Source organism: Phaethon aethereus (assembly GCF_964289735.1).
Source record: "Phaethon aethereus genome assembly, chromosome: 5".
Lineage (NCBI taxonomy): Eukaryota > Metazoa > Chordata > Aves > Phaethontiformes > Phaethontidae > Phaethon > Phaethon aethereus.
The window spans coordinates 31,116,484-31,142,846 of NC_138579.1; the positions used below are offsets into that span (position 1 = coordinate 31,116,484).

At 35.4% G+C, this 26,363-nt stretch overlaps 1 protein-coding gene across 2 annotated transcripts in view; it reads right to left on the minus strand.

Moving 5' to 3' along the window:
- Positions 1-8,629: 8,629 nt before the first annotated feature.
- The window catches only part of ARHGAP5 (Rho GTPase activating protein 5), a gene marked incomplete at its 3' end in the record, with an annotated part of 35,907 nt that continues 18,173 nt past the window's right edge, over positions 8,630-26,363 (minus strand). For both annotated transcript variants that reach the window (XM_082000809.1, XM_082000808.1), the window contains exons 3-6: positions 16,286-16,363; positions 14,977-15,108; positions 13,151-13,256; positions 8,630-8,960 (exon numbers count right to left, since the gene is read on the minus strand). In XM_082000809.1, the coding sequence (XP_081856935.1) occupies positions 8,630-8,960; positions 13,151-13,256; positions 14,977-15,108; positions 16,286-16,363 (647 nt within the window). The remainder of the gene's footprint in view (positions 8,961-13,150; positions 13,257-14,976; positions 15,109-16,285; positions 16,364-26,363) is intronic.

The following is a 26,363-nucleotide window of genomic DNA, read 5'->3' on the forward strand; positions in this document are numbered from 1 at the left end:
CACTGGGAAAAACTAACAACAAAAGGTTATTCTCTTCAATGTGAATACTTCACCAGTATTTCCAGAGGGTTACTTAGCCCATTCTAATATTTTCTTTGAATAGTAAATTCCACACCCTCCCCCAAAAAATGTTGTTTCCAATTCAACAATAAAAATGCATCTTAGCTTTTCTTGCCCTCCTTTTTATAATAAAGGAAAACACACACACACAGAAACTGTTGAGATTGTGGTTTTGGCCAACTGCGTATATTCCTGAGAACTTTGTCAGGGTGGAAAGTCTCTTATCTTAGAGGAAGCCAGAAAAGACCTCCTGTAAGCAGGCTTGCTTTTTTTTTTTTTTTTTTAAAAGCTCTCTGTTTACCCTGAAAGGGAAAAGGCTGATGAGAATTTCTTCAGCACCTCCTCAACAGCCTCCTCATCAAGCACACGGCCGGATGGCTGTTAAGACCACTGCAGCACTGGGAACGGTGTGTGTTGGAACATCCCCTCATATTACAAAAATGCAAACAGCCACTGAAAACACCAGAGGGAAAAAATACTTTCCATAAATGTTACCTTTGATTCAGTTTAAAATTTCTAAGCTCTAAAAATTCCCACTCTGTCTTAGCTTCCTCCTGATGAGCTAAAGCAGTCGCATGTCCCATTTGCTCATATTTAGCACGCTTTCTAGTAGCTCTTCACTTCAGCTGTACGTGCAACACTTACCTGCAAGAAGGCAATTGCGTATTATTCAGAATATAGAGACATTTATCACCAAAATTAGTTCAGAACATACTTTTTACTACTGTTCAGTGCAAGAACAGGTTTCCTTAACTAGTACATCAGAAGGAAGGAGACTCATAGAAGTTGTAAGCTATTTTTTCCTTTACATTTCTGAAGAAATTTTGCCATCCTAGGGCTCTGGGCACCCATCCCATAAATTACTGCACAAAGATAAATAACTGCCTGTAGACATTTGCTTCAGCCCGCTCTTCCTCAGCAACTTTAGGGAGGGAGGAAAAATAGGTTTTGTAGCAAGCCCAGGAGTTAAAACCTACATTCTTGTAGCGCAAAGGAGGAGAGGTGACATCTAAAGCCAAATACTCCCAAAAAAGAATGCCCTGCAGCAGAATCTCTTCTTCACATTGAGGGAACTCTAGCTGAGCAGCTCTGCTGTTTCCAGGGTGGGTAAAGGGAGAAGAGAAAAAAAAATTAAAGAAAAAAAGGGGTGGGGGGAGAAAGGTAACATTTTGGGAAATCAGACTCAACCTATTTAGAGATCAGTAGTTTAAAAAACATATTTATTACAGCCAATGTTTTAAGTAGAATACTGGATGTGGGGCAGTGGCCAAAATCCAAAGGGAGCTTTGAGATCCTGCCCCGCAGCTTACAAGGAGCCCATGGTCTTGGAGATAAACAGAAGCATCCAGTTCCTCCCAATACTTTGCATACTAGGATTGGACATAGATGTCTGCAGAGTCTTTTAGGGTGTTTCTGTTGTCAAATTATTTGCTCATTTCCCAACTGGGTCAGAGCTCAGCTTTGACAATCGCATTACATGCACGCCAGTTCACCTCCCTTCTGGAGAAAGGAAAAGTATTAGGTTTCCTTCAAAGAGGAACTATATCCATGATTGAGAGGATAATTTGTTCCGCAATTCACTTACTCTGCCACAGACAGTCTTCCAAACGATTCCAGCAGGATTCACGTCTTCAAACATTACTTCCATGTCTTCATTCAATGACCTGGGCATTTACTTCACGGTGTTACAAAAACACACCTCTGACAGATAAACAGTTCAGCCCTCTCATTTTTCTTAAAAACTACCTTCTTTGAAAAGAAGAAAGAAAACAAAGTAATACTTGATAGCACTGTTTTACAAGCCCAAGGAGAACGCAGCTTGATTTCTACTTCCTCAGAAGTATTTCAGGTCAGGGAAGCTTTGTATCCTGGTAAATAAATCTGGCCAGCTATGAGTAGATGTAAAGATGACTTAGAACTGCAGATTGTAGTGGTAGTATCACTCAAAACTATTTTATATTTAAAAACAACAGACTCTCAGGACAGCACGCTTCAGAAACTGGGATGCCGAGGAACAATTTAAGGTTGGTACGTGTGTCCCCACCGTTTAGCTGTACCAATTCTGGCTGAAGGCCACGTGCTAATCCCTGATCCTCTTTCTGTGGGGCCAAAACTTCACATCAGACATAGAGGACTTGGTGTCCCAAACTCTGCCAGAACACTGGCCCTTGAGGTTAAGGAGAAGGGTACAGGGAAGGGCTTCCCCACCTCCTCCTACCTTTACACTATCAGTGGAAGGCTTGAAAGCTCTCTACACACAAACTTCCAGCACAGAAATGAAGCCCAGTTGAGGTGAGCATCTTCACCTCACTGATATATTGAGAACTCATAACATTTATCCTGCACCATTTTTAAACCATCTCCTAGCTGCTCTTTCCAGCACTTGCTCTTAGAAGCAGGTTAGGATAGGGAAAAAAAGATCACCCTGACATCTGCTTCCTGGCAATCAGAACCTCCAGACATGGAGAAGTGCCACATTGCCCCAGGTCCTGCATACCCAAAACAGCAGATGAGTGCACACAGACTAGTGCAGACAAAAGGGGACAAACGAGTATTGATCGACTTTTATAAACTTTATGTGGGACTCAGTATGTTTTACAGGAGACAAGTATTATGATCATGTTATAAGTGGTAAGTTTTGACTTTAAGACTAAGTAAGTCAAAAAGAAATACCAAGAGAAGAAAGAATAAAGAAAGCAGTCATCTGTGAAGAGATAAAGAAACTTCTCAACTAATATAAATAAAGGACATAAAATCAGGCTCATTTGTGTGACCACATAGGATAACAAAATTAAACTAATGTTACGGGTAGACAACTCACAGGGTATCGAAATCAGATACATCTGTTTACATTGTTTCCAAAACTTAACATCTGAATTGTAAGCAATCATTACCTGGAGCAGGCTGGCCACCTGTTTCCACATTAGAACCACTGTATCGACATCTATTTCTTTACAAGTTAAAAAAAGCATATGTGTCTATACATACATTTTTCAATAATGAACCACAGGCATTTAATTCTCCATAATTGTTTTTTTGCTACATAATGATTTCACTTAAGTGTTTTAAGAGGCAGCTGTTAAAAGTACATGATTTTTTTGAGGTAGGTTCCTTGATCTCTTCTTCATTCCCAACTCTTGCATGGGGTCAATATGACAACCTAAGGGCAGTCACTGCAGAAACTCGGGTCGCACTGCCAAGCACCGAGGGTGGAACCTTCAAGAGGAGACCACACCACCTGTAATGTAATAGCACAACTTGTTTTCTTCCAGATGCTTCACCAGTTCGTTGCACTCAGTGTCAGTTCACCAAATAACTTCAACTCATAACTTGCCACTCTGTATGTTTTCTACATTTAGTTCAGTAAAACCCCGCAAGAGCAATTTAGGAGTCCCTGATAAGTCTCATCAGTGGCAAAGCTGAGAGAACTGCATGAAAAGATGAGAACAACTAGTTTGCTTTCCCTTCACTTCTTCAGTTGTTAAGCAGAAAAGAGCAAGATAGACTGCAAGAACAGATAGATTGCAGTAGCGTAATTCTGGGGAAAATATAAGCTACAGCTACACTATTTAAATCAGTCAGTCACATAAGCAGCCAGAGGTAATCTTCAAGTCAGTGTATCTGGAGCACTGGCACACAGTCATGGCTGGAAGTACCACCACGAGATTCCCTTCCCATCTTCTCTTAACTCAAGCAGCTTGTAAGTAACAACGGCCATTCACTATTATCACACTCTAAGACTGAAAAACCAAAGTTACTGCACTGTAGGCGTACAGTGATATTCTTTAATTCTCCGTATTTTTTAAATCACACCAAATGAAAACCAGTAACAGACAAATTATTATTAATGTCATCAGGTATATTAAACCCTGTTCTGTAATATAAAAGCACCAGAATGTTGGCTAGGCATCAATGACACTCAATTCAGCGACAAAAATACCAGGTCTAAACACACATTCATCACATCTTATAAGGAAGATGAGAAACACATGGGCAACAGCTGTAACACGCACCTTCTACACACTTGGGAAAGAACTTGTCAATAAGAAAAGGAAGGAAGTGTTCGCTTTCACTAACCATGATGATAGATTAAATTCATCCCTTCCGATTCCATGGAAACTATTAATTAGTTGAAGGAACAAATCTGACACAAGTGAACACTAATGTTACACTCTGGTCCTCTAAGACAGCTTGTGGTCTGCTGTAGAGCCTGAACACCGCATCACACTTCAGATTCAGCAATCTAAAAAACTGAGATTGGTACACTTAGTAACTTATAGGTAAGATGCAACCTGTTGGAGATTACAATGTTCCAGTATCTGAAAGTATTAAGATATAGAATAACACCTAAGCAGGGCTCAGATTTGAAGGCTGTCAGGAAATTTTTGCAGTTGTTTCTGCATCGGCCATGTTACTCGAGATGCTCTGAAGAAACAAACCAGGTACAGATGTTGCATGCACAAGACCTAAAAGCAGTACTGTTATCAAAGTTGGATTTATCCCATACAGTTAGTGGAATATGACCAAAAATGTACAACTCTGAAAATGTAAAGCTGACCTCAAAACCCACAGTTTTTATTTCAGGATTAAAAATTCTGTAGGAAAAAAAAAAATCATTTTAAGAGACCCTTTCCTTTAGCACGGTAGAAACCTGAAAACGTCATTTCCATCATCACAGCCTTTCTTGCTGAGCAGCTCAATCGGGTGAAAAATGGAAGAGGTCACATGAGCCACAGAATTTCACATGCACTGCACAGTTAAACAGAACACCTTACGTTCTGTCACTTTGGGGGTCTGTTCCCTCGCCTATGCACACATCCATCTCGGTAAGGGCGCATGACCTACAGAAGAATTTTCACCACTGCGACAATCACTTCCAAAATTCAGCGGTTTAAAAGATGTATCAGATGCAAAAGAGATAACACCACACCACACCCCCCCCAAGAATCTCTTCAACACTTGGTGCACCGAGTTTAGTAAGATTTACTCCTAAATTTCATCTGTGTATGTGAAAGATAGGGTGCTTTTGCCTTGAAAAGTTTACTAGGCAACTAAACCGAACATTATACACAGTAAGCATCTTAGTATTTTATTCATTGCATCTTTTATACAGAATAAGCTTCACTGATATTTAATTCACTGCAGTATTCTGCTGATGTAGCAACAAAAGATTACATTATAAACAAAGAACAAAATTTTTACTTTAATTTTTTTATATGTATTTTTTTCAGTTGACAAACAGAATCACAATTACTGAAAAAAACAGGTAAGCTAAGGCCAATTTTTTTATCTCCAATTGATAGTTTTTCTACATTTATCATAAATATTGGAAGCTAAACTCCAGCAACTAAAATTGAACATATCTAAAATTTCCTAGCAACCAGGATTCAGATAATGGAGAAAACATACAACAACAAAAAAGTTTCTTTTCACTGAAGTCCACATCTGCAATCTATTTACACTATATATGTTAAAATTCCACAAGATTATGGAGGGTAAGGAATTTTGAAATAACCTGTCAAGCATTGCTTAAAATGGCACTTTTGTAACTCAGGTCTGGGATTTCAAAAATTGCTAAAAGATTGAAAGACAATACACTGCAGTATATTATATTGTCTATACCAATATTACATTAAAAAAAAAGACAAAACTACTCCAAGTGTCACTGAGATGCTCAACCAAAAATAATATACATTTGTATCAAGATAGATATTACTGTAAAAATGTTCACATTAAAAATATAGTTATTATTGTTTGGATTTTCATTAAAATTAGAAGGGACTACATGAGCCAAAGTATGAGGAATTTGTATATAATGACATGCTTCCTCATTTTATAGCACTAATAAAAATAATAATAGAGAAGCCTCTATTATAAATCTTTAATAACGAGGGTATAATTTCCTAGTGTCTTTTAAAAACTTTACTATCTGGGTGTATGTGCATGCAAGTTTGTGCACATGTGCTTGTGTACATAAACACACAAACACATAAAAAGTATCAAAGTGTATATATTAGACACACACACATCCACATTCCTGCATATAACACTTCTAGAATGCAAGCAGTATATGCAGGGACTCCTCCATGTGACAATCAAGCGCCACATGCCATGCGTTCTTATCATTTCTCTTTTGCATTTTATCCAGCAAATGTAGTAACACTTTCATATTTGGCCAAATGTAAGTGTTTCTTGAAAAAAATCATGAAGTGATTTAGCCATAATATCATACACAAGAAATAAATGACACTGCAAAAATTTCTGATCACAAGTTCAACATGAAAGCTCATCATGAAATGGAATGTAAAGTATTCTAAAAATTAGTATTCAAAGATTAGTTAAATATTATGGCAAACAACTCTGAATTTGTAGAAAGTTTAAAATGTAATTCACATTACAAAGACTGGAGATACTTTATAGATAGAACTTTTAAATATGGATATGACTGGCATTTATTTTTAAGCTTACTTCTATTAGAAATAGTCTTGTTTCCTGTACAGGTGATGCTTTGTCTATACCATATACAGTAGAAAAATAAATTCTTTAGCAACCTAGAAATAGTTTATAAAACTCTTGAAGTTTCATTTTCTTTGCTAAACATGCCAAGATTAGACTGACAGCTATAAATAAAAAGCTATATAGACAACAGGTAAAGTAGAACAAGTTAAGAATACTACAATTTACAGGACAGACTTTATTGTACTATTAATTCCTGTGTGCTTTGCAATAGGAATAGGGTTGAGTTTTCTTTTTTGTTCATGTTTTCTTATAAAAGATAATTACTTGCAAGAATATAACACAATATCAAGATAATTTATAATATACATGTACTTCAAACAGCAGCCGGGTTTATGGTATCATAGTCATCCAGAATGATAATCCAAGTCATAATTAGAAGTACAATACCTAGGACATAAGTGGGAAAGGCAATTTTTATTTTGGGAAAATGAAGCAAATCAAACTCTTAAAAGCCTTAATTCTCAAAATCATCTATTTACTATAATACATACAAGACGATCTTAAATCTTGTTATAAGTGAAGATTACAACAGTGACCATCATAAAGCTTTTTTTTTTTTTTTTTTAAACTACACAAAACATTCTAGCAGCTGAATGAGCCAAAACTGTTTTCTTCTTAGCAGACCTGAAAAGGTATATTTTGAGCATGAAAGAAAAAAAGCTGCTATGAAAAGTCTCACAGGTAGTGTTTATCTATGGTCTCCCCTTTGCTACAATTTGTAACCTTCTAAATTTTTTACCACTAACAAAATATTTAACCAAAAGATTTGTTTAAATTAAGCAGCATTCTTTTACAGCAAAATTGGTACCAATGTAAAAGGAAAATAAATGAAAAAAGAGATAATTTAAAAAAAGTGGAAAAAATAAAAATCAGTCATCTGAATTTTTAGTACAACATACCACAGGAAAAAATATGAATACAAGTTTATGTGATTTTATATATACACACTCCAAAGAGGTTAATTGTCAGTACCCAAAGTATTTATTGCTATGTATTAGCAATGCATTTTTGTATATCTTTAAAGGGTCACATAAAAATAGATTTAAAGAATAGATTAATTGAAGTCCTAGATTAAAACATTGTTTGGTTTAGAGAATTTTACTACAACAAAATTCATGTTTATGTATGAAAAGTTATATAACCTTATATGAAAATGTCATGAACTATTTTCTAAACACTACATGTATTCCCAAGTGGGAAAAATTAAAATATCTAAAATATATTAGATTAAGTTTACAAGACCATCAATGATCTTTTAAACATGCAGCTGTTTACAGAATTAACAGTTTTACAAAATGTTTAGTTCAGTAATGGAACATAAAGAAATAAGTAGGCAACATCAAAATTTTTGTACAATATTTGAAACTCACTTTTACAACAAGCATGTCCTTGGTATTGTGCTGTAAGAAATAATAAGCAAGTTCACCCACCCTTAACAAACTGTCCACAGGTTTACTTACAAGTAAAGATGGATGGTGAGGGATTGTAAAATTCTCAACAGTGCATTCTGCATCCTTCCACAAACCATCCTAAGCATACCATCACATAAGTAGCCAGGAGATTACAAAATAAACTATAGCTGGGCTTTAGTTGTTTACACAGAATGCTTGAATGTGAATAAAATTGCCAAAAATAGCGTGTTAAATAACAAAACCAGCCATAAAGCAGGCTGTAAGCATTGAATGTTTCATAAATGTATTTTTTTAAATCATTAAATTTCTATAGAAAAATTTTATTCACAATATATTGTGACAAACTGTCACAGGAATGATATAGTGATTGCAATAAGGTATCATGCAGCAGCAGCTTTGTACTTTATAGCTATTTTTGCTTTTAAAAATTAAACCTCTCCAGTCATGCTTATCACATAGTTTTTATCTGCAGTGTGTACAAATGAGAAACACAGTACGGGATATAACAAAAAGATGTCCAATCAGCCGGATGGGAATTATTTTTCATAAATATGAAGTACATTACTGTATCCTGAAACATGCATGTCTATAGCTTGTCTTTACTGTCCAGTGCCAGGCTGCCTGCAATCATCTTCTATTTATATAATACCAAGAGGGTCTGCTGGTAATTGTGACTGTATCAGCTGAGGCTGCAGTGGTGGTGGTAACTGAAGAGGTACCATTGGTTCCACCATCTGCACTGCATTGGAAGGCGGTGGCTGACATGCCACTGGGTTAGGTGCTTCTACGATCTCCCCGTTGTAAAAGAAAAATTGACACTGTTGAATGAAGGTCTCTATAACCGACTGGTGGATTTTGGTGGTAGAAAGAAACTCTCTGTTTTCAAAATCAGGTCTCATCAAAGTAGGCCAGAAACAAATGGATAAGTTATCAGCCGTCATAAAGTTGGTTTTATATTGCAGACTAACCCTGAAATAAGAATGACATGCACAGAATGAATTAAGACTGGTATGCAACCAGCTAAAAACATTTTCATAGCTCTCCAACTGTAAAAGCATTATTATTAAACAATCTCAAGATTTTTGTTACTTTCCTCCAGCTCTCTATTAAAACAATTGCTTTTGGTTTTCTTAAGCAATTTTGCAGAAGCAAATTTAGAAACCATGACTCAATTTGAATAGCTAGCAAATATAGATCTGATTAAGCTTTTAATCGAGAAAGATCCACCAACATTTTGAAGTGACAATAATAAGCAAACTTTAAATTTCTCAACCACGTACAGAATTTTGTAAAACTACAACTTCGTCCACTCAAATGTCTAGAAGAAAAATGACAGAAATGGCTTCTTATTGCAGGATAGTCAAGTATTAACTAACATCTATGGCACTCAAAGAAAAAGGCATCATATTAGATCACATGTTAAAAATAAACACAAAACTAAAAAAATCAAGTGTTGATTAAAGCACGCCTTTGCAGTTGTTTTTCATACTGGCCAGCAACAGAATTTGGCCAAGCTGTAAAGAACATAATCAGTGGAAATTTCAGTAGTATCAACACACATTAATTTTGTTTTATTTTTCAATGTGTAATATAAAGGTTTCCCAGTGGGTTTCTCCTCCTAGGAGTCTCCTGCTTTTAAGCAGGGGCTGAAACAGGTTCTTCACTCATGACCTAAATTCATTATTACAATACTACTACAAGGGGGGGAAAAAAAAACCACACCACATAAAAAGCAACGAAGAATCCTGTTACCAAACTTGTCATCTACAATCAAATGTCTCCTCTGAAAAACTATGCACTGCTTTGCATAGGCTAGAAAGAGCCAGGATATTTTGTTTTCCAAAAATACTCTGCATTTTAAAGTAACATCACAATTTTATCTAGAAGTAATTAGAGAGAGACACATGAAAAATCGCATGTTAATAAATCTGACAAACACCTAAGATATTCAGCTGGGAACATGCAATTCCTGTATTACAGGAGATAGCACACAGGTAACTGAGCTACAGTTGTCCTGCAGAAACAGACAGAAAACAAAACTTCAGCAACTGTCAGTTACAGTTTTGATGATTAACAAGAGCAGACTGCAGGAATTTCTGACAGCTGGCTGTACTCCATAGATTCTAAAGCTGTGAAAACCATAGTAAACACCAGAATTAACGCTATCAGAAAATATTTTCACTCACTTACAAAGCATGTATAGTGGTAACTATAAAGGGTAGATCTCCATTTTAGCATGCGCATTACTTATTTCAAATACTGTGAGGGTACACAAATATTGCCTCTCAATCTGTTTTGAATAGGTTTTGTCCAAAGGATATTTGGACACTATTTCTGAGTGACAGTAATATTCATATTCTCTTTCCTAAAAGAATTACGTTTTAACTTAATTTAAGGATTAAAAAAAACCCCAGAAAATATGAATGTATGCTTACATTTTGCTTACAATTTTTATTACAAGAGGTTTTTTTCCTATACTTAATTCTTCTGCATATAAATTCCTTCTAAACTATACTCTAGAGATAGAATAATGAGTTAGACTGTTACCAAGAATTAAATAAAATCTAAGTGTAAGACATTGCGATAGGACAATGAATCTGTCAGTTTTGAATCAGAACTGCCTATATCTTTTGCCTAAAATGAGTACAATGAAAAACACCAAAAGGGATTTCAAACTCTATAATGGTGTTTCATTAGAGAACAAATAAGGTAAGTTATAAAACTGGGGAAAAAATAGCACCTGCTATGTAAATGAAAACTGAAATAAAAGCCAGATCATCTATTTTGCAGACTGCTTTTTTCCTGTCATTTTTGTTCTGAATTTAACATCTTTCAAGGGGCTTCTTCAGTTGCATAGGCTAAAACATATACCCTCTGACATCCTTAAGCACCTCTAGGATTCGATTTTGTGCTTGGTCTTCTCATGCATCTTTTTCCCCTGCCCTGCCATGAGTTCACTGCTTGCTCTCTCATATTATTTCTCTAAATCTAATCTGATCTAGTTGTAGACTGCTGCTGCTGTGGACAACAGGTGAAATTTTGTTCTTCCCCTCTTCTCCCTCTCCACCAACTTTCTGGCATCAGACCACAGGGTGGCCACAGGGTCTCTGAGATCAGCTAGTATATTCTACAGAAAATTGGGCTTCCTTTATTTCTATTTTCCTTTAGGACATTCTGCAGCTGAATAATCATTAGGTCCAACAAATGAAGCAGTGGGAATCTCTGTCTAGGAGTGAAAAAAGGGGAAGAGCATTGCACCGCTTTCCTGGCTGTAGCTTGTAACAAGATTAAACATACCAATCAATCAATTTTATTCTCTCCAGTGTTTAAACTTTACCTCTGTCCTTCCCAAGGGTAAACAAAAACCTACCCACCTGTATGCCATCTCCTACCAAACTTTCCCAAACTACATCAGAAACTTCTTGTAAGTGCCTAGCAAATGTCTATTGACCTTTTATGTTCATTCAAAATGAAAAATAGTCAGTTTCTCTTGATGCTGCCACTTCCCTCAACTGCAAACTCTTCAGGAACTTCAGGCTGTAAACCTGCTCTGTGATCAGACTTTAAAAGATGTCCACCCATGTTTTCACCAGACTTCAGAAGCACATTATGCTATATTAGCCCTTATGTATAAAGGGAGTCATTATCAAAACAAACATAAAACACAACTGAGTATCAAAGAAGACAATGTCAATCCAACACTGTCCTGCTTCACCTCCATCTTTAAAACTCACTTTTGTTAACCACAATTGGACAGCTAGTGTGCTCTGAAAGGTGCTGATCACACTGAAGAAAAATTCATCTCACTGTTGCCATTTAGAATATTCTCATGGTTACTGGTCCCTCATATTTCAATAGCAAACCAATCTGGATAATACTTGTATTTTTTGTTTCAAAAACCAAGTCCTATGCTTATGGACACACCAAAATAATATCCATCATGAACCACTATTAACAATACGATACCACATTCCTTACTCTAATGACAATATGATATAAAAACTAAGCATTTAAAAGATCAGTTTGTGATGAGGTGAGAACTCTTCTGTCACGTAAAAGAGTGTTTTATGTCATTTAATGAACAATTCATTTGATGAACATTTCCATTTTAATTAATCTCTTAAAAATAGACTCTAAAGAATTTAGTTACAAGTTCCTTTTAAGATCCCGTATCCACTTATGCCTACCTCTATATATATGCAATTGCTTATGCTCAAGCAGTTTGCTAGTTGAATGAAACAAAACTACCTGACACAGCAAATGAGACCAAAAAATGATAGCCTTTCTTACTTAAGGTAAGTTTATTCTGATACTAGCAAGCCTCAATGTAAAAGGTTATTTTATCTTTGGCAATGTTTATTCCATTATTTAATAATGTAGTTAATCTGATTCAGTGGATTTCAGAGAATAATCCCATTTCAGCTGAAAAAGAAACATGAGTAAGGCAGTCTTTTTCTTCCTTTTTTTTATGACCTAATATTGTACACTTGTGCGCATAAAGGGTCAGATTATGAGGTAGTACATGTCTACTAATATCAGATTATTGTAGTAAATTTTTTTTACGAGAAAACCATTAAATTTCCATGCAAGAGGCAAGATGTAGGAAGCAACTGTAACCAGTTTACTGTTACTTATAGCTTTGTTCTACATTTTACTTATTCAGCAGAGTTTTTGGGTGCTAGATTTTAGATTCTGACTGAAGCGAGCCCTGCTTTAAGGGGTGGGGGGAGGAGTGGGTTTAGGCCAAATGACTTTCCGGTCCCTCAAAAACCTGTATTAGTTCATAATTTTAACAGCTACTTCCTGAGGGAAAGAGAGAAAGAGGGGAAAAAAAAAACAGAAGAAAAAGAAAAAATAAAAGATCTGTAACTGTGGTGCATAGTTATTCCTTCAAGCTTTTTTGTTATGTACACCAATCATCATATAACTTTAGAGTAGCTATGATGCCAGATATTTGTACGTCAATAAAATCTGAGAATAGAATATACAAACATTTTCTAATCAACTTCCAACTCCTAGTTTAATTTTCCACATTCATACTAACAGAAGAGCAATGCAGCATGAAATTGTCAATTCTAGTAGACAATTCATTGCTACTAACACAATCTTTTTTGCAGTTGTTACAACGTAAACAAAATTTTAGTAGAAAAATACTAAACCTGTTCAGATGTGTTATTACATATTTGAAGACATCATAGTTCACTGGGTGGAATTTCTTCACGATTTCTTTTAATTCATGTAGCCGTTCTGTCTTATCCAGGATTTCTATAGAAATAAGTGACACATTGTGATACACCTAGAAAGACATACTAAAATGTTGCTAAGTCTTCTTCCTAGTATAAAGGTACAGATAAGATACCCACAGAGAAATAACAAGTGAGAAGATATTTGACAAAATTCCTATCTGCATATACTATTGCATAGAATAACTTCTTTATCATAGAGGTAACTATCTAAACACAAAAATATTTATCTGTATTTAAACAGAATCATTTATCTGTGTTTAACAGCAAAGAACCACATGATTAGCTCGTTGGTTTGTAGAATGGTAACTCACAATGTGACAGGGTCCTTGCTTGTTAGATCTTCCTTTGCTTGCAAAATGTTATGACTTAAATAAAATCTGTAAGATTTATTTGGCCTGAAGTTACATAAAGATTTGGGGGAAGGAAGACATTCACATGGACTTAGAACATCTTAAGCTCATCAGTTATTCAAATAATTTAAAAAAATTATGAATAAGCCTGGTACAACTACTGTAAATATACTCTTTAAAGGAGAACAGGGATTTTCAGAGGGCCAAGAGGAAGCAAGCAACATGTAAGAAAGGACTATGGAATAAAATAGTATTTTTTAAAAAAACTAACTAATGCTGCTGCTAAAACACTTGCAGAAAATACCACTGAAGTGTTATAGAACCATACATTCTGCAGAATATATTTCTATTCCATGGTAATTCATAACAAAATGGAATACAAGCTCATCTCTATTACGTGACTGCATTGCTATAAAGAAATTTGGTGTATCCTAGCACTGTAGAAATAACATCAAATATGCTCCAATATACCCCAAATAGAAATTTAAAGCAGTATTAATGGCATTTTAAAACAGTGATTGCACTTATAGTCTAAGCTACTGAATATTTTGACTGAAATTTAACTAATATACTTTCAAGAAAATATAAAACCTAACTAATTACATTAAACAAGCGATTTTCCTGAAAAGTACAGCAGAAATACCACAAATAGGTATCTACAGATATCATTCAAAAATACAAAATTTCTAATGGACTATATATTAATCAAGTCTAGGCCCAAGCCTTAGGTTTACGCTACTATTTTTGTGTTTTGAACAAGAAAGCATTAAGAATACTGTATGTCACAGTTGTATCCTGCAAAAATGCATAGCAGTCTTTTTCTGAAACAGTTTGCTGCCAATATGAGAGAGATACTCTTTAAAAACAAGGGAACAATTTAGTAATTTCACTTGGAAGTGTCTGCAAAATGTTTGTAAGGCAAACAAAATTAAGCATTTCATCTTATAAGGATTTCAAAAAGAATGTGAAAAAACTCTGAAAGAGAATTACCATAATATTCCATAGATGTGTCTGATTTCTAAAGCCTACTTTGAATGTGAAACTTTGAATTCATAAAGTTGTTTTTTTTTCCCCTGTTAACAACTGCAATACAGTTCCAAGAGTTTTCATCATATGCAGCACTAATACAGAATGGAAAAAAAGTAGATTTCTCCAATTAATTTTTCTAGGAAAAGGGGAAATAACAAGCTACAACTTATTAGAAAAAAATAATTTATTATGTTTATTTCATCACACAGTTCTGTTAAAGAATATTTTAAAAGTACTTGTCTAAAATTTTTTAAAATATTTCAGTACAGCTACTTCTTTCAACATACAATGAAGTAAAAATTGCAATAAGGGCAATCAATTTAACATAATTAGATCAAGACAAGATTGTTTATTACTTACTTGATGTTTCTAACAACTCTTGATGCAAAGAGTAAGGAATTAATGGATCTGGCAGATCTGCAAAAAAAGCTTTAAGAGCCCCAGCCACTGCATTTACTGTTACTCCCATAGACTCTAGATTGATATTATGATCTGTAAAACAAAGTTAAAAGAGCAGTTTAAGTAAAACCTGCAGTTCTCATTCCTCACAGCATTTTATGAAAATGAGAATGTATTCAAAACACTGAAAATGAAAGTGTTGCCAAACATTTGTTAAAACATGCACTAGAAGTTGAACCTATGAATAAGGTGCCATCACTTTGACCCACATGAAATCAAATATAAGAAAATCTGACAGTATAAGACGAGAAAATAAAAGTTGCCTAATTCTCCATGCAAACTTAAAAGCTTTTCTGTTTGCCATTACCTGGCTTGTAATTAATTAATTTTGCCCAATAATAAGTTTCAAACTGTATTTCCCAATTTTTTTTTTTTTTAAAACTGGTACATCAATTTGCAGGATTCATGTAATTATGTTCATGTGACTATATGAAACCTTTTTAAAAAGGACAATAAAACCTACCAGTGACCACACATGGACAAATCTAGTATTATACTCAAGATTATCTGAAACAGCATAGTAAGGCATAAAAAAACTAGTACATTTATTTTCCTTATCATCTAGGAGGAATTTTACTATTTTTCACAGGCTCAGCTTCATGATTAATATCCAAGAACTTTTAAGAGCTGTTTTCATTTTGAAATACCAACTGAGATCATAAATTAAATGAGAAAACAGAAGGAAAAAAATAATGCTGACCCTCTCTTAACACATCAAAATGAACAGCATAACCTACCAATCATATTACAGTTTATTCTAGCATGAGGAATGTTGTGTTCGAAATTTATTATCAAGATTTAACTGTTAATCCATATTATTCAAGAGAGCTTTTAATAAAATAAGTATCAAGTAGTACTATTTTTTGGGGGGATAAGGGAGGGAAGTGAATGGCTTAATGCCTAGGACTGATGAACTATTAACACAAGGAGCAGCTAGGACTGCATTTAAACACTTTTAAACCTAGAATACCACCTACAAATTATTTTAACAGCACTTAAAACCAGCTGTAACAAGATTCTAACCCATCTTTGGTTTATACACAGCTTCATTGGTAATAACCTGGCCTACACCAATACAACGTACCAGAGCATTAAGTACTCAGGGCTATGGAAGTTAGTTCAGAAGTGCAACTCTTTTATATTGCACTATGATAAATCCATGGAGAAGTCAAGTTCTGTTTTGGCTTTAAATAATAAAATCTGTCATTACCTTGATCAAACTGTTTCTGAATGTTGTCTTGGTCTGTTTTATTCCCACTAACACGGTACAGGCCTTCAGTACATAATCCTTAGAAAGGGAGAAAAAAAATGTTCAAAGACAAGTGTATATACTATAGAGCAAAACAGAGGAAGTCATAATTACCAATTCAGAAACCAAAAGTAGGAATAGAAATCTTAAGTGCCTAAACAGTAGCACATTAACCATTATAGTGATACAGGACTACCAAAATACAAAATACCAGTTATACCAGTTGTCTACTGAGTCCACTATTCCATTTAATGAGTCACAGGAGACCACACTGTAGGATAACAAGAACCTAACTGCAGGTTCTTGTTATTATTCCCCAATTTGGGAATCATTTACCCAAAATGATTCTCTTCCTGATCTCCGAGACTGCTGTTATTTGCATCTTTTTTTTTTTTAAATAATCAAAATCTCAATTTTAGGGTTTGGTACCCACAGAGTTTACATTTTTAAAAACTGTCTTCACAATTTGGGCTTAACAACTTACTGTGGCAAGCAATAACACATTAATAAAATATTATGCAGAAAAATCAAGCATTTGTAATTTATTCCAGATTTCTTAATTTCGTGATGTTACACACTCCTGTATGAGACAAGGACTTAATCTTCTAACATAATTTCCCTTTTACCATTTATATTTTATAATCTTTGCATCCATTTCCCCTCACTTTTTTCCTAAGTTAAATTATCACATCATTTATAAGTCTTTAAGGGGCAAGGGAAGAAGGGAGAGGGAGAAGGCTATTAGGAAGCAGAGGTTCTCCAGGCTTCTTGTTATTACTTCATTTTACTTTGTTATGGAGTCGTCATAATTACAGCAGCCATCCTAGGTAATCAACATTAAAAAATACACCTTATGCGCACACACACCACAGACACACTTGCTCACTCCACTCCAGTGATTATGCTTCCTATCACATTGCTAACTTTTTTGCCCACAGCTACTCACGGAATGAAAGCGTCCATCGTGCTAATCACTCCATTACACAAGATGTTTTTCTTTGTTAATTTAGAACCCATTAAGGAATACAAGCAGTTCATAGTTCCATAATTCTCCAAGTTACCTTTATGGGCACAAAATTATCTACATGCTAGATCTCTGTAACAATACATGGTTCTATTTAAAAATTCACACATTTTAGAGCTTTATGACATCTCTTGGCTTTTTACCATCATGGCCCAGTAACTGAATGCATTTTAGATTATCAGAGCAAGATGTAACTCCTCCATCACACCACAGTCATCAACTGGGCCTTTTAAGTTACCAAGAAATACTAGGAATCCTGTTACAGTGCTCAAAGTACAGCAAGCACTGAACTGCTTCATACTGCTGGGAAATTTATACTAATTAATTTGGTATCAACTACTCTAACTCAATTTTTCCTTCTTAATGCCTCAACAATCACATGTCTCTTTACTGGCTGCATCAAGGCTTTTTTAGTAAGCTTTTCTTCAATAAAATTTTATACCTACCATTTAGCTTCCCAAATCCATAGCCAAGAGTTTTCTCTCGTAAATATATACTTAAACAGTCTTTTCAAAAAAATTGAGCCTCATTCATTGACATCCTCAAAATGCACCAGGAGGTATAATTTGGTGGCACAGGGGAAAAAGTGGTTTCAATGATGCAATGATTTCCACAGCTGGAAGGGGTTTCAAATCTGTCTTCAAAAGAATGCCCTGAATGTGCTACATGCTATCACAGACAGAAACACTTTGCATTCGTCTTCCAGATGTTGTAAATAAATACACACAAAAAATCACTGGTAGATAAGAACAAGCTAGGATCACGGTTCTCTTTGTTTAATATGGGAGAATTCTCAGCTGGAGATCCTACAGCCCCAGGGTATTCTGTGTTTTATCCAACTACTATTCAATTTCTTTCGGCACAAAAGGAATTGAATGTGCTGCAACAGCATTTTCTGAGAAGTCTGATCCAGCCACTGTTTAGCAGGAGTATTTAAACCTTGAATACTTGAACTGGGCTGCTCTGTAGACAGCAATGCTCTATTGCAGTATCTGGGCTTTTTTTAATCTTTTTTTACTATTTGATCATGTAGTAGACACCTCTTTGCTCTGACCGGTACAGCTCTGAGAAACGCAGAAAGACAACATACAGTACTTCAGAAAATTTTCAGGTTTAAATAAGGAGATGCCTACTGAATTTAGACATCTTCCAAAAATAGCTAAGTACTGTAATTCTGGATTAAGCTAAATTCGTCTTTTAAATTTCTCAAGCAAAGATAATTTTTCTTGCTTGTATATTCTAGAAAGTAACACTTCATGAAATGGTTGGTCAACTGTCATTATACTGTTTCTCTAAGGCACACAAGGAGATGGGTTTAATCTGTTTTTGTGCCTACACACAGCTAGAAGTCTGAAAGTATAATTTTTAAGTAAAGCTTCAATTCTCTCTGTTGCTTTTTTATTATTCAATCAGGTCTCTGCAATGCTTCTAACATCAGGACCTTCACCAAGTATAAGATGCTCTAGTTCACCAGCTTTACCTTTTAAACTTCTTGTGTATCTATAATGCATATCCATATTGAGATAGAGAGAAAGCACACAACATTTTTTTTTTCTTGCCAGCTTTTTAAAAATTCAGTTCCTTCATCTGCAAGCCCATTGATTTTTTTTCAGAATTCTTATCTATGCTCTTATCCTGCTTCCCTTCTGGTCCAGCTGTAATTTTCAAGATATCCTTACTGGACACAATGGCTGTTGTAATATTATATATCAGAATCATCTGATTTATTTGCTCCTCTGTCCTGCTAGCTTCAATACACCTTTAGGTTTAAAGAATTAGATCCTCCTTATTTCAAGTCACGATAGCCTATATTTACTTCAAGACAGAGCTCATCTTGGTCTAGACTATTCCTTTCTCAAAGTACCTCCTAGTGCCTAATAAATTCTCTTCTTGCGCTTTCTTTTGTGCTGCTGATTGTAATCGGGGTTCCATCCCAATTAACTGGAACCTCACATGGGGTTCAAAGCATTTCAAAGAAAGTCAACATAGTGGATCTGCACCTACATGCATACTCAGTTTATAGGACACTTCCATTCTTAGGCACCAACATATTTCAGAACTCTTAGTTCCTCCATAGAACACAGGAACTTCAGCACAATGGCAGACCAAAGTCTACCTGGTACAATATCCAGCTTCCACATCAGTAAGTATTATATGCCTGAGGAGAGAGGTAGGAAGAGTAGAAGGGGATAAAAAAACAAAACAACATGTATTCTTCTGTGGTATATACTCCCAGCTTCCTGCAGATGGTGGCTTATATAAGCTTTTGCATAAGGTGTTGTAATGGCCACTTGGGGATTTATCCTCCACTAATTCGTCCAAACCCCCCTTAAGTCATTTACTTGTGGTCTTCACAACAACCCACAGCAAATGCAGCTTTGTAATTCAGGAATGTACATCATGAAAGCACATGGGGTTTATGCTCAGTACCTGAAGTCTTCATGAAATCTTTTTTTCTTGATTAGCAAGAAGCAGTAACTTCTCTACTCTTTATCAGCACCAGTTTTTAAAATTTATATTATTTCCCTTCCTCAGAAATTTTCTAAGCTAATCAATTCAGTCCCTCTTTATCCAAAAGTTACTATTACTGTCATATGCAGTATCTTTTCCAATTCTTTTCTACTCTAGGACAGACTGACCCAAATTGTAACCAGTATTCAAACTGCGTGCACACCATGGAATGACGTAATAGCATGATTTTTCCCCATATCACTCACTCGTAATTCTTTTAATTCTTTTTGCTTGCTTGATAGCAAGTACTAAGAGTTGAAGTTTTCAGACAGCTGTCTATGAAGATTTGAAAGCCTGTTCCTGAGTGACAACAGCTATACTAATATTTAGCCTGCTGAAAAGTCACACAGTATCTGCCAACTTGACGTCCGTAGCCAGGTTCCACTATCACTGTTCTGTTTACATTTCTGAATACAAGCCACCTAATCACAGCAAGTCTGTCTCTCCCCAGTTTAATTCCTTCCCCTACATTAAGCAGTTGAACTTTTCAGGAATCACTCTCCACTACAACAGCCGAGATTATCATTCACACTCTTACTTTTGAAAATTTTGTAATCTATAACATTCTGTAATTTTATTCCACAGATTGAACTGGTGTACCTCTTCTCAAATCCTATGCTACCCAGAGTTCACAAAGGAACCACCACCTTACTGACCCAGAATGGTAATTTCTACGTACACCTAGAACAGATGTAATTACAGAGTAAAGAATCCAAACTCTTAACAAGTAAGAGTCTAGCACTACATCTACTTACATGAAATAAATTTAAAATTCTACATTTAATATGTTCTTATCTGTGCATATCAACACTGTCATTTAAATATCCCTGACATTCAATCCACACACTGAAAACCAGAACCAAAAATGTCTTACTGCTTCTTGTAATAAAATAATTTGTAGAATATTGAAATGTTCAATAAAGAGTAGGCAGTGTAAGAAAATAAGCCGTATTCTGAGAAAGACTAAAAAAAAAGGAAAGCTCTCATCCAATGCTGAATTAACATTTCTATAATTTACATTAACCAGTTATTAAACAAGCTCTCAATCATTTTATGAAGTGTCACTCAATCACATATTTCATGGCCTGTTCATTTCAAATAAAGAATAAAAGACTTCAATTAATATGACTTGACAAAACATGCCTAGGAAAAGGTAAGTGCATTCTTTACTTCATTAAAAACCAGTGACATCTGAAGATACTCTAATTTTCTGGGCATATTAGCTCTTTGGTCACTTTGGGCCTAGAGAAAGCTAGGGGAATAAGAGGAGCAGCAAAAGTACCATTAAGTCCTCTGCAAAAGATACTGATATCTTGGTCCTATCTGCATTGTTTAGGAATTCTTTACATAATTCCCATGACGCTTCCTGTGAAGAGTTACCTTAATTAGCAATACAGCTCAAGTGCACAACATGTGTTTATGAATATTTAAAAACATATTTGTTTACAGTTTTCAATGATTCTCACACATTAATAACGCATGTGCTCCTCCTCCACCCGTCTGGTAGTCAGTCTTCCATTAGGAGAAATAACTGATGCCCATTTCCCCCTCCTCTCGAATTTGGACAGGGTTTCCTCCCTGTTGATTAATTCCAAAGTTGCAAAACGCACACTGGTGTACAGTCTCCTAAATACTGAAACCTGTTCTATGCCAATTTTGAAGTGATCACAGAAGGGATCCTCAGGAGGTCTAGTCCAACCTTCTGCCCAAACATGGGTCAATACTGAATTCAGATTGGGTTGCTTATCTAAATCTGATCTTGAATATCTCCAAGGACAGAAAGCCCACAGTCTCTTTGGACAACCTGAACCAGTGCTTAAATAATCCCCGGAGCAAGAGTTTTTCCTTTCTTTCCAGTTGGAATCTCATATTTTAATTATCATTCCCTCTAATCCTCCTGCCATTTACTTCAGTATTTTAGCCTTGCTGCACCTTCTCAGTAACCTCCTCATAGCTACAGGAAGCCATTTTCGGGTATCTCCTCAGCCCTTCCCTCTCCAAGCGGAACAAACCCACAGGTCAGGAGCTCCAGCCCCTGACCCTCATCTGCTAGGCTCAATCAAGTTTGTCAACACCTTTCTTGCAGCATTTCAGATGAGGTCTAACAAGTGCCAAGTAAAAACGAATAATCACTTCTGTTGCTGTAGCACCTAATCTTCTGCTGGGACACTCCAATGCAGACGGCATCGTTAGCAGGATGCACTACTGACTCATGCGTAGCCTATTCTCCAGCATGACCCTCTGACTCTTTTCAGCAGCGTTGCTACCCATCCAGCCAAGTCCTCAGCACATACCACTGCAGGGGTTTAGTCCTTGCAATTCTAGTTGCAGGACTTGGCATTTGACCTCGCTGAATTCCATCAAGTTCCTGTTCTCCCATTCCTCCCAGCTTGTCTACGTTCCCCTGAAGAGAAGTCCTGGCCTTGAATATATACTAACTACACCACCCACTCTCGTATCACTCACAAATTTGATGCATGTACAAAACATACTGTAAGGCTATTTAACTCTGTTCTATATATCTATCCAGAATCACGAGTAAAAGAATCGTGGCCTATGCACTTTTTTCGTAAATGTATAGCTTCATGGACAGTTGAGTCAACTTAACTCATCATTGTGACTGAAACAGATGGTCTAACTCCCTGCTTCATCCATCACTCTTTCTGTCCTTCCCTTGCTCCTAGCTGCACAAGTCCTGCTCCCTGCCTTGCACTTGTTTGACACATATTTCACTCTTAACTTACCAGCTGTAATACTAAACAGCAGGACCTTGTCCATTTTTTCTGATGTAGCTTTTTAAGACCATGAACTCCACTGATTCAGACATGTCTGACAAGTGCCCAAAATGAAAACTGGCAGAACCATACAGCAGGAGAGGATGTTACTGGCTGTTACACTGTTTCTCATCATACTACTCTCAGAATGCCAGGTCTCATACACCAGGCCAGGGGGGTATGGCCACTCTTGTCCCATTCTGTTCTCTCTGTTCAACAGAACAGACTCCTAAAAGCCTGTAGCTCTCCCAAGTCCTTTGAATAAAAGGGGAGATAATCCACCTTGAATTTCTGGAATTTACAGCCACCATGAGTACATTTCAATGATTTACCAGCCTTTTCACCTCAAGTGGCTCTGCAGATTCCTTTGCCTATTTCTACCCAATCCTCATTTTCTGGAGATAAACTTCGCGTTATCTATACTTTCAATGTCAAAATCTGGCCTCGTGGCAGATTCAGTGTGAAAGACCTGGGTATAACTTAGGTGGGAGGGAAATTCACAGAAGGCAGTATTCTTTTACTTGAATCACCACTGAAATTGTTAATTTAACAGCATTACAAAAAGGTATAAATATCAAAAGCAGTAATTATTGTACATATACTGAGTATGCAATTTTTCATTTCACCTATAGGTCTCCAGAGTGACCATGTGAGACATTAAATGAGATATAGCTCTGCAATTCATTCTTCCTTCTGTATTCCATTCCTTGTCTCACATAAATTGAGTAACTATTTTATTAAAATACATATTATTCTAATAAGCATCTTTTCCCTCAATTATTTCATGCAGAATTAACACTATTAATGCTATCAGTTTTCTATGAAATATGGAATCTAAAATTTCTAATCTTGTCAATCTGTCAATGAAGCACATGGATATCAATACTCTACAAAGACTTAAAAAAAAATATTTGAAAACATAAGAAATAACATTATTATTATTGGAGTTGATTATAGTCAAGAGCTAAATTTATTAAATGGCAAAGCTGTGCTAGTATTCATAACATTAATTAGATGCCTCCTTCCTTGGTAAACAGAATGAAATGTAATTTATACCAAACTCTTCACTAATGCATACAAAAAGTAAATCCAGAACACCAATTAACAGAATACTGAACTATAAAAAAAAAAAACTCATATGCTAATACTATTAGTTAGCATGAGTAATTTTTGCCCAAATTATTGTAAGTTTGGGAAAGTTAGAAATAATCAACAATAGTACATGTTGAATAGCACACAAACAGTACTTGAAATTAAATTGGTAGCATGTGAAACAGCATAAAAATGTTAGTAATAAAACACTTGAGCTACAAACTTGCCATAAACATGCAAACTTTTTACAAAGAAAAAATTAGTCATTCAACAGATATTTTTACACAGTATTGCAGTATAAAATTCAAATCATACCAACATTTTGTTGAAGCATTAAATTAGCCTTGAGAAATCTGTATTCCTCTCTCTCCAAAAAAACTATCAGAGTAACAGAATATCCTCCTTACTCTCTACATGATAATTCTTAGAGAAACACAGAATTCATGACATCAATACACCTAACAGTTTAGCTTCAAAAATTATCTCAATTCTGCTGCCTACATTTAGAAAAAAATGAGTTGTACTGAAAAAAGTACTGGTCTATGTTGGATAGATTTTTTTTTTTTTTAATTAGTAGTTAATTTTTTTTCTAGTAGGTCTTATCATAGCACCATTACTTCTATACAAAAACAGCCACTACAGTTTTCTTAAAAATCAACACTGAACTCTAGTTTCCCTACTAAATACATTTCCATAAATCTAGTTTGCAGAAAACTAATACACTTAAATTCATTTCAAGTGATGTAACAAAATGACCTTCTATTCGGTCCATCAGGAGAAAGCAACAAAATACACCAGAACAACTGTTTCATCAAACTCTTTTGGAAGCCCCAAACTGAAAATAACTACCAATGTCAAAAAGTCAATTTAAGTAGCTGCCCTCAAGAGCAAGTTACATGATTTGCAAAGAATGCGACAGAGGTAAAAGCATACAAACATCAGCAGTTTATACATTATGCTATGTCATTAATTATAGAAAAGTGTTCATATAGTCTGTAAAAGGTTACAGATAAGATCACAATATCATTACCAGAAAATAGGTTTTCCTGAAAACATTATACATTTATACCAAGACGTTTAATGGAAAACTTGATAATTCACCATTATCAAGTTACTTACCTGAGAGATAAAAATTCTTTTGATCATCTTGTTCAATGAACTAACAAGAAAGAGCTCTGACAACCAACAAAAAGATTACTCATCCTGCTATAATTACAACGAATTAAAAAATGAAAGGGTTGGATAAAGAAAAGGTTTTCCTATAATCATGGACAGTGTGTGAATACACAAGCAAAGTTTGTTTAGGTTATTTAGCCAAGCTTTCCACATTCCTTATCCAGAAGTCACAGAGTTATTAAATTTAAGGTAATCTTACATGGTATTGTACAAAACTTTTCTAATCAATAGGTTCCAACAAGACAAAGTATTATGTGCTATTACTGCTTTGTACTATTAGTATCAGCAACAGTACACACTGCTGCTGAAACGGAGGTTCTGATACTACTTACTAGGTTTAGATCTGCTCAAGTATTAACCACTTTGCTCCCTCAGTTTCTGCTTCCAGTACTATCAAAAAGATTCCAAAGGGATTCAAGCCCTACATTATCTTTCAAAAAAAGAAATTAGTTGATTGCATAAAGCTAAAGCAGTTCAGAATAAAACTTCTTCTTGGAAAATATCGAACTTAACAGGAACACACCGAAAATACCTACCTCTGTAGGCCCTGACTTAGGATCCCTTCTCTCTACCAGATCTCCCTTTACCCTGACGGGTTCCATATGGTTCCTTCAAAAGAAAATTTTGCTGAACTTTTCAGCTCCTGGATTTACTTTATTTTTTCTAAACTGTCCCTCATCTACTGATGCACACCTTTTTTTCTTTTTTTTTTTTTTAATAAGGATATTCCAGAACAGTATGGTAACAAAAATCTTATGGTATTTTCTGCATGGGCTCAATTCTTTTAAGGTTTATGGTGCAGCAAGAATCTTCAAAGACACTTTCTGACATTCTCTTCTCATATAAGCATCCAAAACAAAGCAGAGAAAACTGGTTTTCACACCGCATACTTTCTAACCTCGGTCACAATTTAGATGAGTGGGTATGAAGCACAGCCTTGTATAATTTCATGAGGCAGAGATAGGGAACATTAAAAATTAAGATTACCCCTTCAATTTGTGATTAATCATATCTTCACAAAAAAATGCAATTCAGCCAAAGGCAAATTACATGTGGTAATACAAAGGGAAGGAACTGAACTCCATGAATATACCTTAAAGGGAAAAGTTAAACAAATATATCCACTGTAAGAGAAATATACTGATCAGCCTCGTTCAAGAAGAGTTGGAAACGACTGCATTCTGCAGACTGATCATATCCAAAACTTTATTTGTGGAATTTTCTCTCAGACAGTCTCAAAGTCAGTGATGTGAATCTATCTCAGTACAGGATTTGAAGGCAATGCTAGTGAACATCTTCCTCTCAAAGGCAAAAAATATGTTCTATCAGAACACTGCTTGAAACTCAAATGCCTACAGAATATTAGCCCAATATAAAAATAATACACACAAACAATAAAACTCCCACAGCCAAATATGGAAGTTGAAAAGAACAACTAAAGCTACTTACACAGGATCCAGAG